We start from the raw sequence: 14,107 nt of genomic DNA, 5'->3' as shown, positions 1-14,107 counted from the left end.
TTTATCTTAATTAGTTGGAATGAAATGCACCACCAGAATGTCGTATCAGAAATGAAAGGGCAAGGAATATGTGCCGTTTAAAATGGAAAGGAGAGGGCATGGGAATCAGAATCTGCGGACAGTTTGGAAACCCGCTATGGAAAAAGAAAAGGTATTCATATTCCCAACGCTAAACGAAAGGAAATGAATCAAGAGGGAATATTTCAAAGGATCTTGTACACTGATATTCCTTGTCTGTAAAATTTTGCTGATTATTGGCCTAAGGAAGATGATATAACTTTATAAGTTAATGAGACATGCTTATCCCAAAAGAAAAGAAAAAAAAAAAAAGTTCATGAGACCCTCCGGCCGGCGCCTGTTTTTTTTCGACTTCAAAATCAGAGTTCAGAGCACGGCCCCTGTTAACATTTCTTTTCCTAGGCATTGCCACCACCCAATTATACGGTCTAATTTGATTACGTCGGCCCAGCTTCGACAAAGGTTAAGGCCCAACAATAGATCGATCTTCCCCCCTTCGACTAATTAAAAAATACTCCTAATAGAAAAGATTTGGGAAAATATTTTGAAAACCAAAATGAAAATAAAAAATCTTGCTGAAAATTGAAATTGAGAACGACGAAAGAAGTGAAGTCGATACTTTGAAGTAAATTAAGTAAAACGAGGATGAACAAGACAAGCGTGCCAACTCAATTCGGATTACAAGCTTCAAGTCTGTGCTCCAGCTCCAGCACAATAAATACAGGGATAAATTTTACACCAAAACCAGGAGGAGAAAAAACGGTTAACATCCAAGTATGTAGATAAAAAAGACAACTTCAGAATAAGCATTCAAACAATCCAGCCGCCAAAATTCTACTCCACCAATTAATTACCGACCTCTACGGCCACTAGATCTTTCAAATGGCATGTTAACACTGTCTCTGTGTGTGTTAGAAAGAGAGAGAGAAACTAGGAACGAACGAAACACCAAAACGGGTTACTTAACACTTCCTACTAGAGCAACTAATTTAACAACAATGCTACCATACAGTAGACAAATAACAGGCAATGTTCACAAAAAGTATGAGTAATGCTAAAATTCTGAATATAAACAACATGATTCATCCATAAGGGGAAAAAAGAGTGATTCCGTCAAATGTTCTAGGTTCACAACAGTGGTAGAAAGGAATACAAAAACATAAAGCAGGCACTAACAACCCAAACTACTAAACAAGAAGCAGAACAAGAAGTTGATACGATGGAGAGAACCAAAAGAAACGGTGCAAGAAACAGCCAACCACTCAACAGCTATGACAAAATATTAAGACGTCCTAATGGCAAATAGAAATCTCATCAAGCTTATCTTCCCTGTTCCCTTCGACTTTTTTTAAGAAAAAAATGATCAGTGTTTTTGGAGTTGAGTGAGAGGTCCTCACTTGGCCATCATGACTTTGACAAACTCTTCATAGTTGATCTGCCCATCACCATCCACATCAGCCTCACGGATCATCTCATCAACTTCCTCGTCTGTCAGCTTCTCACCAAGATTTGTCATCACATGGCGAAGCTCAGCAGCAGAAATAAAGCCATTCTGGTCCTTGTCAAAAACACGAAAAGCTTCCTTGAGCTCCTCCTCAGAATCAGTGTCCTTCATCTTCCTGGCCATCAGATTGAGGAATTCTGGGAAATCAATGGTACCATTTCCATCAGCATCAACCTCATTTATCATGTCCTGGAGCTCAGCTTCAGTTGGGTTCTGCCCCAGAGATCTCATCACAGTTCCAAGCTCCTTGGTGGTGATGCAACCTGAGGGAAATTCATTAGACAATTACAATGGAATGAAACTATGATGGCAACAAGATAACCGCAACGTCAGACATTCAATACGGTAACCAAGCACCATTTGTCAACATATCAAAAATAAATCATTTCCACGGTTTCAAACAAATGGAGTGAACCTCTCTCTTAATCATAGTTAAAATGCCATGCCGACACCAACACACATGAAATGATTTCTGACTATCAAATGAATCAATAATACACACACTTCACAATAAACAGCAACACGAAACATATAGTAAATAGAGTTTCCCAAGATTTTATATACAATCCAGCAAAACAAGGAAGCAAATCCTTCAAGATAGTAGACACATCTAATCAGCATATGCACAAGCAAAAAAGAGCATATAGTAAAATTTATGCGTCTTTGGTTCCTTGCCCAAGGAGATTTGCATTGCTATTTTCCTTTTTGCAAAATGGATGCCTGGGTTTCAGAAGAAAGCAGGGTGATTAGCGACTGGCTTGTATCTCAAGACGGCATCAGTATGCCTAATGAGGTACTATGCTTCGTTGTTTGACAGCCATGAGCCCTTAATTTACCTGATCCTCCTTACCATACAATCCAGCAACACAAGGAAACAAATCCTTCAAGATAGTAGACACATCTAATCAGCACACGCACAAGCAAAAAAGAGCATCTGTAACAACTAAAAAACAAACAAGATAGGAAAATGTTCATATAGCCATTAAATGTTCAATATCAAAGAGTAAACCCTTCACATCACCATCAACACATACTATGCATCCTCCAACATGGAAAAATTGAACAAAAACTGCAATGTAATCAAAATGTTCTGGAGGGACATGACAACAAGGGCTCATTCACAATCAGGACTAAATAACAAACGTCATAATTCATTGACTAGAAAACATTTGAAAATTTTAAATTTTCCATAGCCACGTTGTTGCATGGTAGCATCAAATAACTATCCCATTTCAGGAAAGAAATTAACATTTGAATCCAATTTCACAACAAAAAATGTGAACTTAAGTAGCACAACCAAAAATATGACAGTTCAAACCTTGATATGTGACTACAAGAAATCAATGTATCAGAAAACAATAAGATCAGCCCCATGGCAGCTGCTAATAAGTAGTTAAATTCTCATCAGTTTCAAGGCCTTTGCCTCGAACAATTTGGGCACAGCTCATGGATTAGCAAACGCTCAATCAACAAAATATATAGAACGTGAGTCGTACACTCAACTACCATACAATGGCTGAGCAAATCGAACAAGACCACAATAAAATATAAACATCAATCATATACTCTAATACCATCCAAAAAAGGCCACTTAAGCATCAAGATAAAAAGAGTATGTGGTCGATCCCCTTTAGTTCTAAAGGCACAGAAAAACCCCTGCCAAATAAATCCTCCCAAGCATACCAAACCGGATCGTGTCAATCCACAATATCAAGTCAATTGACCATAAAACTGCGATGAACATCTCAAAAACCATAACAACTGAAGAATTTAAGCAGCTCATCATTCAGCCATACACAACGATCCAGGGTTAACAGATCACAGACAGCCCTAACACAACCAAACCAAAAGAAATATATTGCACAAAGAAGGACGCAGAGATCGGCAGGTGGTAAGAAAATCAAAGAGTTCCAAGAAAAATAAAGATCGAGAGCTTCAACAAGAGGGTAATGATTGAGATCTAAACACAACAACCATTAAACGGACAGAATAAAGATGCGAAGAGATCTAAAAGGGCAGACCATCGCCGTCCTTGTCGAAGAGGCTGAAGGCCTCCTTGAACTCGGAGATCTGGTCGTCGGTGAGGTTTTCAGCCATAGTTTGTGGATTTAGCTTTCAGAGAGAAATGAAACCGAAAGAGAAACAATCTGTCTATGACCAGTCGTGCCTTCGATGTGGAAAAGGAAGGGAAGGTTGGGGATTAATTTAAAGGCCTAAAAAGCCCGAAAGTGTGGCCCAAACCCAAAACAGCATCTGATTCTCTCATCACCACGAAACCCTTTATTTTTTAAAAAATAATCATTACTATAATATTCATGAAATACATTAACAGATGTTACTTTGCCAACCGACCCATTACCGACATGTCGATAATCAACCATCAATCGACCCACATAGTTGGATCGGTAATATCACCCGATCCATGTATAAATGGGTCGATTAATGATTTTGAAAATATCTTAAAATCTATTGGCCGATAATATCGGCCAACGTACTACTTAAAAGAAAATAAAAAATAGTATCAAACATTACTATTTAAAGAAAATAAAAATATATATACTTTTATATGCAGGTTTTACTGTTTTATATACATATTTTATCATTTATGAAGGTATTTATATGCAAGTTTTATACTTTTATATGCAGATTTTGTATTCAGGTGTTTTTTGTTGGTACTTTTATATGCATGTTTTATTTGCAGATTTTAGTGATTATGTTACAGTAAATTTGTTTTTTCAATTGCAGCAATTTTTTAATTAATATTTTGAGGCATATTAGGGGAAAAAAAACTAAAATAGAGTCGGTATACCTCCAATTGATTCAGAAACTGACACAAAACCCGACCCAAATAACATTGTCAGGTATACCTGCAACCGACCCGTATATAACTGGGCCTTGGGCTTGTTAATGATTGGCCTTTAGTTCAACAGACTATAGGCCTTACCCATTGGGCTGTAGCCCAATAACCACAAATCTCTCTCCGTTTTCTGTTTCTGTAATGGATACTCATTGATATTGAAGAATCCGTAGAGCAGCGTTAGATTACTGTGGTTGGAGAGAAATATTGAGTGCAATACGAAGAACTGCCTGTCTCTTTAAAACGAAAAACTGCCTCATATAATTATAGTTTCACACACAGAGTAATAAACGGGTACAATACGAATAGCAAGATCGAAACACTGAACAACTTAGCATTAATCTAATGGTTATATCTTTGAATTTAGAGGTGCAAGGTCACTTAGGTCAAGAGTCCAAACTGGTGTGACGTAATTCCGCAGGGTTTCTTAAGTTTCGTGGACCGATGACATCAGCCTACTTCCTGAGAGAGGTTAAAGAGTCCTATTTTGAGTCTCGGCCCATTAACCCTCATTTTGAGCCTCGACGCAATCTTGTGCAATGAGATTCACCTCATGACTAAATTTAAGGTCTGCTAAGCGCATGAGGTGGTCATCCCAGATTTAAAACTGACCCACGACACACAAAGTGGCCGTTGGGAACCAACCTTACTGGTCAACGAAAACAAAAAGATCAAACCATTGTTCACTGAGAAACAAATCACAAAGATCAAATGTAAGAAGGGAGGGGAAGAAAGAAGAAAATCCAAGGAAAACAAGAATTTTCTTTTTCTTGTCATACAATCAGGTATGCCCCATGATCTGACATTTACATTTAGAAGTGAAAATTTTACAAGCTCTCCAGCGCAATAACACAGAAAAACAATTCCAGAATCCATGTCTACCTAAGAGGGGGGGGGTAGGAAAAAAAGAGAGCACAAAAGAGGGTCGCTAGATAAGTTGATCATAAAGAATGAACATAAAAAACACAAAGGAAAACGATGGGCAACATAGAAACCAGAAGATCCGGCTAAATCACACATCAAAATCGGCAGTGTTTTCACTTTGCTTCTTGCATGTCCTCCTCGGTTTTCCAGACAACATTGTCAAGGGAGGTCGAAAGGTTTTTATAGAACTGCAAAAACACATTAAACAGCAGCAGCATAATGAAAATACGTAACTCGAGTTACAATAGTCATGCAACCAAATCAACGCGTACAAAAATGTCACACTGTTTACATCCATAAACTTACCAGTGTTAACAGTCAAATGTTAAAAGAAACAGACTCATAGTATCCTTAAGAGTATTAACTAGTAATGAACAATGCTAATATTCCTCTTATTATAAGTCATAGTATGTTATAACTCTCATTTGACGAGCAAGAGAGCTGAAAATAACTAACGAGCAAACAAAGCAGAAGCAATAAATTATCCAAAGGTACCTTATGGCTTTAAAACAACGAAGAACAGTACCTTATGGAACTCCAAAGTGTCGCCTTTTGCTTTTCTCACTTCAACCATATGAAGAGAAGGTGCTACTTGAAATATCTGATTACAACGGCATTAGAAAGGTAAAATTAGTAGGCATTATATCTGAGAAGGTGCTACTTGAAATATCTGATTACAATGGCATTATAAAGGTAAAATTAGTAGGCATTATATCTGGAATCACTAACCAAAATATGAGATTCATTGTGACATACCTCTGTAGAAATGTTAAGGTTTCCCTTTCTCCCAGCTTTCATATTTTCAAGCCTCATCTGAAAAACATAATGAGAAGAAACCCATAAGTTTTACAGCAAATGCTAAACATTAGCTCAAACATTGTTTCTGTAACTGATGAATTAAACCAAAGCGGAGTAGGAATATTTCCACCTTGTAATTTTTTTTGTGAACATCAAAACCAAGGGGCTTTGCTGCTTCCTCGATCTTATTGATGATCTCATTAGCAGGGCATTTAGAAGTGAACCTTGTTTCTCTCTTGAAAGCCTGCAGCCCATGCATAAAACTTGATATTAACCAAAAATAATAGAAGATAGATGAAAGGTAAACAACTATTGTGCATCAGGCTCAAGCACTGGAGGTGGGATGGGGGATGGGTAAGATGCAATCAATCTGACCCCTGCATAGCTGAACGGCTGCTTTTAAGAATTTTGAACATGTGAACTCTAGGTTGCAGCGAAGCAACTTTATTGTTAGGCTTTAAATATTGATAGGATTATAAAATCCAAAAGAAGATTTAAAAGAAAGTTGCTTTTGCAGTGTCAGAAAGCTGAAATTACATCTGGAAGGTGTAACGAAGCCACTCATTCTTCTTATTAGCGCCTCAAAATCAAACAATATATCTCGTGTTCAAATTCTAAGTACTGAGCCAGACGTCAAATAGAACATGAAGGCGTACATGCATTTCGACAAACCTGTTGCGTCAAATTTAGACTTTCAAGCTGCAGTGAACCACTTTGAATAAGTTCATTCTCTTAACTAGTCATCAATCCCCTTGATGTGTTCTCTAAAGCCTAAATGACAAGTTCTATTACTTTTGCAAATTGATTCTTCATATTTCTAGAAGCTCATGGTGACAAACAAAACAAAGGGAAGGAAGGAAACAAAGGAATGAAGGAAAGGAAGGTACCGGACCTATAATCCTACAGACAAGCAACACTATGACAGCATAATAGCATAATATTCTGAACCCTTGACCCAAGGACTGATGTTTTAGATACAGGAACAGTTTCATTAGCATCAGAAAACAAACAGATTATCACAGAACAGAATCATAACTGTTCATACCAGTTGATGAAAACAAAAAAAAATGGTGGATGAGGATCAGGAAAACTTATAAATATGCACACCTGTTCATCAAATAGATTCCCAAGGTTTAACCCTTTAGACATAGAAATTAGCTCAAACGCATTCATAGGTGTAGGCTGTTCCTCTTTCTTCTCCGCAACATGGTGTTCCTGTTGCAATGCCAAAGCACATGTCAAGCAACAATGCATTAAGATAGAACCAACATCACTGAACATGGTAATAGAATTATATGCATAAATTCGCGTAACTACAAACTCATATACTCACTTCTGAATCCTTAAAGACAGCTTCAACATCATCCAAATTGGTATCTTCTTTCTCTACAAACACTGGGGGCTTGTAACCTTTCTTGAACCATTGATCTTCTAAAATTTCAGGAATAGTTATTCGCTGCCATAAAGAGCAATAAATCAAACAAAGGGAAACCACATGAATATCTAAGATATACAAATAAATCCGAGCTTCAAAGGTAACAAAATCATTACTGGTTATATTTAAAGTCCAACATACATAAGAAAACCCCAAATGAGTAGTATATGCTTTAGCAGGTTTGTAAGGCTTAATGTACATGCAATGGGAGACAACTTTTGGTTAGACAATGCCATGGGAAACAACTATTTGTTAGACAACCAAATGCAACAGAAGAAGTGTTTACTGGCCTTCATGAAACATATCCATCACATTGGTCGCAACTCCTCTCCATCATTGTGGGGCAGAAAAAGAAGGATTTTAATCATTGTATGGTGACTTCTTGGATTGCATGCCAACGATTGTGCATGCCAAAACACAAAAGGGAAGTGAAAAAAAATATACGAGAACTTTAGAAGGTGGAAAATAGGAACCAGAATATAAAGGCGTAAGGTACAACAATTTCTATCCTCGCCATAAATGTAGGAAGAAGACATCATCCTTCATCTATGCCAAACAAACTCCTTAGGATTGGTTAAACATGAAAATTATACAGCTTCATATTTACCACTCACTGCTTTTATGACTTTACTTTTAGACTAACAAATTTAGGCTGTCCTGCTCTCATCAAACTGGTTTGAGATGGCTTATACTCAGATGCAACTCTTTTTGAGCATGCATTCTCATATGAACACTGGAATGGTAATTGCTCAGGGCCCTATCTGTCCAGCAGCGATTTAGCTGTGATGTTTAGATAAACTGTTATAATAGTGATAAGAGAAAACGTTCCACATACCGAGAATCAATATGCATGGTGATATAAAGACGTGCCACTTGCCACTGTATGCAGCAACACGCCAACACCATTAAAGCTTCATAAACATATTTTAGGCTTCAATTTTTGCAATCTCAATAATTAGGCTAGAAAAGAGGATGTGATGACTTTAAGGCATAATCACTTACAGTCATGGGGTTGGGATCCAAAATTCGAGTGATAAATTTCATGGCACTGAAAGAAAGCCAAGGGGGGCAAGTGAATTCTGCAGCTGAAATCTGGACATGGAGCAAGTGAGTGTGAGAAAGCAGAAGCAGGAGAACGGTAGAAGAGTGATATTATGATATTTGTAAAATGCTCACTTTTTTATATAGGTTCATAAGATTAGAATCATCAAAAGGCAAATACCCAGCAAGCAGTACAAAGAGTATCACTCCACATGACCACAAATCAGCAGTTGCCCCATCATAGCCTCTATCATTAAGGACCTAAACAACAACAAAGCACATAATAGATTTAATCACCAAAAGTTTAAAAGTGACATATAAATGGACAAAGGATTTTATAATGAAACAACAATTATCCGCACCTCAGGAGCAACATAATTTGGAGTACCACAGGTGGTGTGAAGCAGGCCATCATCCTACAAAATGAAGGCAAAGAATCCAGGACTCGAGATTAGGAAATGAAATAATTATGATTATATTACACTGGCACATAAATGTTGAAACAAGTCCTTTTTCATTTGCTCCAACTTATATGTAAAGACATGATTTTTATTATAAGTATACTTAAACAGAGGTCATCAAGCAAATTAGTCAAACTAGCTACCCAAATGAAGTTTATTGTTCCCCTTCTTGTCTTTTTTAAATTGTATTGTTTCGTATTTTTTTTACAAGAAATTTTTTTTACTTCTATTTCTTGTTTCTTTTGCTCAATAGTCCTAGCCGAGTATTTTATCCAGACAACTGTCACATATAGAACCCAATAAAACTAATATTTATGTAAATGGAAACTTTTCAATGCTGTCCCAGGTGTAACTCAAAGTGAAACATCTCTTCCTAAGTTTTCCAATTTGTCTGAAGAAAATATTAAATCCGCCATAAATTGATTGGAAACTGCAAATCTCCACTTGTTATTCCAAAAGTACAAAGGTTTACATCTTCCGGGGTCATCCTGCCAGTTACAAAGTCATGCAATAAAATAATTTTTTCTTAAGCTAATTCTTCTACTACAGTCCAGAAGGAATGTATTTCCATGGAGACACACTAGAAGAGTTCTACCATGTCAAAATGAAGTTCTTCTTTTTCCCTTTCTATAGGGGGAATGTAACGCCATAATTTCATAGAAAGATGCCCTTTTAAGTACAAACCATTTTGCTAAATCTTACTATAGCTAGAAGCCTAGAAGTCATCACTGCCGTGTAGCCTTGGCACTTATGTATTTCAAAGCACATAAAGATAATTGACAAGAATGGATAATGAGAAAGCATGTCAGCAATTTCAGATGTTGTCATATTAAGATTTTACCCTGACTTGCTGGGAAAGTGCACTCAATCCAAAATCTGAAACTTTAAGGTTTCCATGAGCATCCAACAGCAGATTTTCTGGCTGTCACAAAAGGCAAAGAGCATCAAGAGACTGACAAATAACATGAACTTCGTCATCCATTCCCCAAACCTCAACTTATAAGTTACAAGCAAAGAAAAGAATAAATAAATGATCATATTTGAGTCACCTTCAGGTCTCTGTGATAGACACCCCTGCTATGGCAATAATCGATTACATTTATAAGCTGCTGGAAGTATCTCCTAGCTTCATCTTCTCTCATCCGGCCATGGTTTACCTTCAAGGTTGAAACAATCATGTCAAGAAATGTGCATCATTTTGAGCAAAACTGCAAGTGTGAGACTACTATTTCCGGATTGTAATACCAATAAACAAAGAACAGCATATATAAAAAATAACCATGATTTGTGTGAAAAAAATTTCACCAATGTGTAGGAAAGTCTTTAATGTAGTATAATAATTGGTAAAGTTAAACAGCCCCTGTTCATAAAGCTCCCACAGATGCAATCCGCCTTACCCTCAGATATAATACGATAACATTACAGTTAAAATTAATGGCATCCAATATTCTTTATCCTACAATTTTGAAACACAAAAGAAATAGGACTAATTGTAATTTATCACTTACAATTTTGTCAAAGAGCTCTCCCCCAGTAACAAACTCCAAAACAATAAATATCTTTGTCTTGCTTCCCATCACCTGAAAACAGAATATATTTCTTAAGATTACTCCAATCAAATATCAATAATTTAGCATTTCCCATAGTAAACTTCTCTTTCCCTCATTTGCAAATTTGTTTCAGCCCCACTAAATATTAATTATAACGCTGAGAAATTACTTAACTAATTTTTATTTTTGTCAACAAATTAAATCCAGTAAAAACTTCTAAAGCCAGTCATTTCCTATCCAAGCAAAAATGGATCTAAATTGTATCACTGCTGAGTGCATGATACATAATCTGTGTCAAACCAATTGCTGGATGCTCCAAATCTTGACTCCTTTCAGCTTGAAGGTGGCAAAAGATTTGGAAGAAGAAAAAGAGGGGTGAAAGAGACATAAAAGTGAGGGTAATATTTCCAATTCCTAAAAATCAAATCTTCCTTGACCAATGTTTTAAGACAGTCCAATCGTCTTCTTCATTCATGAACTTGAAACATAACAAGGGTAAAAGGCAAGACATGCCAATCTGGTGGGTAAACTAGCTAATATACCAGCAGATGCCAAACACCTCTCCCTTGGCTCTAATGCAAATTGCAGAAAGGGTTCTCAATAGTATAAAGTTCGCCGATATCTTCTGGTAAACTGCCAAAATAAGCAATAGCCGATATAACAACATTACTTCGGGGAAAGACCAACAAGGACCAAAGTAATGCTTCAAAGTTCAGAAATTTGCATAATATCACATAATCAACAAAGAAAAAAAATGAACACATTTTTTTCCCTTTAGTGGGTGGGTGGGGGGTCCCTAAAATCAATTGCATCAAAATCTAGACAAAATAAGAGAATGGTAGGGAATGAGACCTCATACAATCGAACAACATGCGGATGCTTTATCAGCTTCATAGTTGCAACTTCTCGCTTGATCTGCATAAGCATGAACAAACATCTCAGAAGAAATAAAATTACAATGATGACTTCCTAACCCATCAGTTAAACATCATTTCCACAATGATAAGATATTTTTAAGAATGCAAAATTCAAAGGCTAAAGATAACTGATAATGAATAAAACAGCATCTAGAAGATCATTTGGAACACAACTGCTATGCAACTGAAAATTCACATCTAGCAGAGCATAATGAAATAATTTTTGAAAATTAGGAAGAATCCTAGTGACACCTGTTCCGCCATCTTGTGTTTGAGAACCTTCTCTTTATCAAGAATTTTAATAGCCACAGGCTCCCCTGTCTCAGAATTCCGTGCAAACTTCACTTTTGCAAATGTTCCCTCACCAATTGTTCTTCCAATCTCATATTTGCCCACGAGACGCTTAATTTTAGGCTGACTCATGGCTGGACTTTCCTTTGCAGCTCGACAAGTTTTACTAAAAAATCTTCCTGAAATGCAAGTGAAAACACAAGTTCCTGATTACGCAACTTGCTTTAAGCTTCCTAGTAGATATGCATTGGAAGAAAGAAACGATATAAAACCGGGACAGTACAACCTATAATAATTAAATTATAAATCAGAGCTCTGTCAATATAACATAACACAGGAACAAAATAAGGAGTGGAGGAGGGAGTAAGGCACAGCTGTAAAGTAACCATAGTTATGATTTTCTGTCTACTTCTAAAAACATAAAAGATATTACATGATAGTCATACCACATGCTGTGCAATATAACATAACACAGGAACAAAATAATTTCCAAAATTTCCGAGAAAAACTTTGTTTGCTCCAGGTTCCAAGAAATATTAGAATTCCAAAACAAGAAGGGAAATAATAGGGGAAGCATATCAGACAGTCTGTCATCAGGTATGCATTAACCAAAAATGTTAAAACTAATACAGAGAACAGTAGAGATTCAAATCTTCACTTCTATCACTTGATGCTAGATTTGAATAAGTGCCTGAGCAAATGTAGGAAGAAGAGAATGGAACTGGGTAATCTCAAGATGCACTCAACTGGAAAGATCTAGAATTGAAACACAACGGAAAGAAAACTGATTTGTCTAAACAAACCTTGTCTGCAGTCCACTCACAGATGTCAACTGGTTGAGCAGACAACAATGAAAAGCCAACTAAATATAGCATCCAATTATATGGAATGCAAAAACTTAACACCACCAGAAAGTTTTAAGAGTCCAATTCAGGAATAAGAATAGAGAGAAGGAATTAATTCAGGGCTCAAAGAGAAAAGGATAGTAATATCTACATAAAGGAATCCCAATTAAACACAGGAGGAAAACTGAGAAAAAGATTTGACCCAAAAGCAAACATCACCCAGTAAACAATTTGCCGCACCAATTGGAATTTAAACCATAATTAAAATATTAGCAGGATAATCTTTTTTTCTCAAAACCCATTCTCTCCCCTCTAGCGTCAAGGATTTATTTTTTCAAACAAAAAAACTCAAAAATAAATCAAATCAGGGGGAAAAAAAACCCCCCACCTCTAAAACCACCCCAGAAAAAGATCCAGTGAAGTTTCGCCGGAAATGGAACCAAAAGGCAAAAGAGAACCTCGTAGATTTCAGAGTTGCAACCGGTTACGGGGAACGAAAAATCCCCCAATTCAGAGTTTCAAGGAAAAAAAAAAGCCTAACCAAATCGAAATTTTGAACTCAAATCACCAGAGTCAGGTTCTGAAACCCCTAAGATACATACAGAGAAGAGAGAGGTCGAAAAAAAAGCTTCAAAGTTCAAAACAAATTCAACAACGGCATCACCTATATATACACGTGTAATAACAATCAATATTCCTACAACGATTACAACGTGATCCGAGAATATAGTAATTAAAAAAAAATAAAATAGTAGGAAGAGAGGATATACTTGGAGATTTGTGGGAACCAGAGATGAGAAGAAGCGCCGGAGAGCAGATAGAACTGGCTCTTCAGCTGATTCAAATGGCAAGGAGAGTGGAGAAAATATTCAGTGGTTGCCGCACACCACGTCATTATGCTGACGTGGTGCGCATGCACCACTGAATAATTGACATGTGGAGGGATGAATCCTAGTCAATTATTTTTTCACTTTTTTTCCCTTGTCTTTTCTCTTACTTTCATCCTTATCTTCCTGTCAAGGGAAACAAAGCCTTCTTTTACTTTCATCCTTCTACGAAATGAATTTAAAAGTGACAAGAGGGTTCTATTGACTTGTTTGCTATGGTTCTTTTTCTTAGATTTTGCTCATGGCGACTAATTAATCTCGAATAAACAATAATTAATTAACCGGATAGAAATATTATAGTTGAGAGGCGGTGGTGTGAAATCTAGCGTTCTCTTGCTCTCGTTACTTCAATTTTTCACCAAATGGGTTTGGAAGAGGTTTTGGATTTGGATCTAGATCTAGATCTGGTAATGGCTCAGGATATGGTTAGAAGAGAGAGAACTGGGTTTGGATTTGGAACTCGAAATACTTCATAAGTTGAAAGCCGGAAAAAAAAAAGTGTAAAGGGTGCATGAATTCAACCATGGACTTGAAAATTGAGACTGGAAAAATGGATCTGAGGTTGAGTTGATAAGAGAG

At 36.7% G+C, this 14,107-nt stretch overlaps 2 protein-coding genes across 6 annotated transcripts; both read right to left on the bottom strand.

The window, feature by feature from the left end:
- Positions 1-1,067: 1,067 nt before the first annotated feature.
- On the bottom strand, positions 1,068-3,706 carry LOC120012943 (calmodulin-7-like). Its single transcript, XM_038864514.1, has 2 exons — positions 3,544-3,706; positions 1,068-1,785 (listed from the first exon to the last, which is right to left on the bottom strand). Exons 1-2 carry the CDS (start codon positions 3,617-3,619, stop codon positions 1,412-1,414), a joined length of 450 nt encoding a protein of 149 aa, XP_038720442.1. The 5' UTR covers positions 3,620-3,706; the 3' UTR covers positions 1,068-1,411.
- Positions 3,707-5,091: 1,385 nt separating this feature from the next.
- Positions 5,092-13,502, bottom strand: LOC120012900 (CBL-interacting protein kinase 32-like). Of its 5 annotated transcripts, none has more exons than XM_038864457.1 (15): positions 13,412-13,502; positions 11,758-11,975; positions 11,441-11,503; positions 10,547-10,618; positions 10,088-10,195; positions 9,880-9,960; positions 8,940-8,993; positions 8,713-8,838; positions 8,539-8,628; positions 7,435-7,557; positions 7,209-7,316; positions 6,232-6,345; positions 6,060-6,116; positions 5,830-5,904; positions 5,092-5,491 (listed from the first exon to the last, which is right to left on the bottom strand). In XM_038864457.1, exons 2-15 carry the CDS (start codon positions 11,926-11,928, stop codon positions 5,417-5,419), a joined length of 1,317 nt encoding a protein of 438 aa, XP_038720385.1. In that variant the 5' UTR covers positions 11,929-11,975; positions 13,412-13,502; the 3' UTR covers positions 5,092-5,416. The 5 variants fall into 5 exon arrangements, 4 of the variants coding, with proteins under 4 accessions (XP_038720385.1, XP_038720401.1, XP_038720394.1 ...); XM_038864473.1 differs by lacking the exon at positions 13,412-13,502 and adding an exon at positions 13,030-13,264; XM_038864466.1 differs by lacking the exon at positions 13,412-13,502 and adding an exon at positions 12,600-13,022.
- Positions 13,503-14,107: the final 605 nt, after the last annotated feature.

The sequence above is a fragment of the Tripterygium wilfordii genome, chromosome 2 (genome assembly GCF_013401445.1).
Source record: "Tripterygium wilfordii isolate XIE 37 chromosome 2, ASM1340144v1, whole genome shotgun sequence".
NCBI classification, from domain to species: Eukaryota; Viridiplantae; Streptophyta; class Magnoliopsida; order Celastrales; family Celastraceae; genus Tripterygium; species Tripterygium wilfordii.
The sequence above is the reverse complement of the archived record's forward strand: the minus strand, read 5'-3'. Positions and strand labels throughout refer to the sequence as shown.

What these genes read in the sequence shown, in the direction of transcription:
- LOC120012943 (XM_038864514.1), bottom strand. Translation starts at nt 3,619, where the DNA reads ATGGCTGAAAACCTCACCGACGACCAGATCTCCGAGTTCAAGGAGGCC. An exon ending in CTTCGACAAGGACGGCGATG is followed by an intron (nt 1,786 to 3,543) that starts GTCTGCCCTTTT and finishes AATTTCCCTCAG; the next exon opens with GTTGCATCACCACCAAGGAG.
- LOC120012900 (XM_038864457.1), bottom strand. Translation starts at nt 11,928, where the DNA reads ATGAGTCAGCCTAAAATTAAGCGTCTCGTGGGCAAATATGAGATTGGA. An exon ending in GAGAGCTCTTTGACAAAATT is followed by an intron (nt 10,196 to 10,546) that starts GTAAGTGATAAA and finishes TCAACCTTGAAG; the next exon opens with GTAAACCATGGCCGGATGAG. An exon ending in TCTATCACAGAGACCTGAAG is followed by an intron (nt 9,961 to 10,087) that starts GTGACTCAAATA and finishes CTTTTGTGACAG; the next exon opens with CCAGAAAATCTGCTGTTGGA.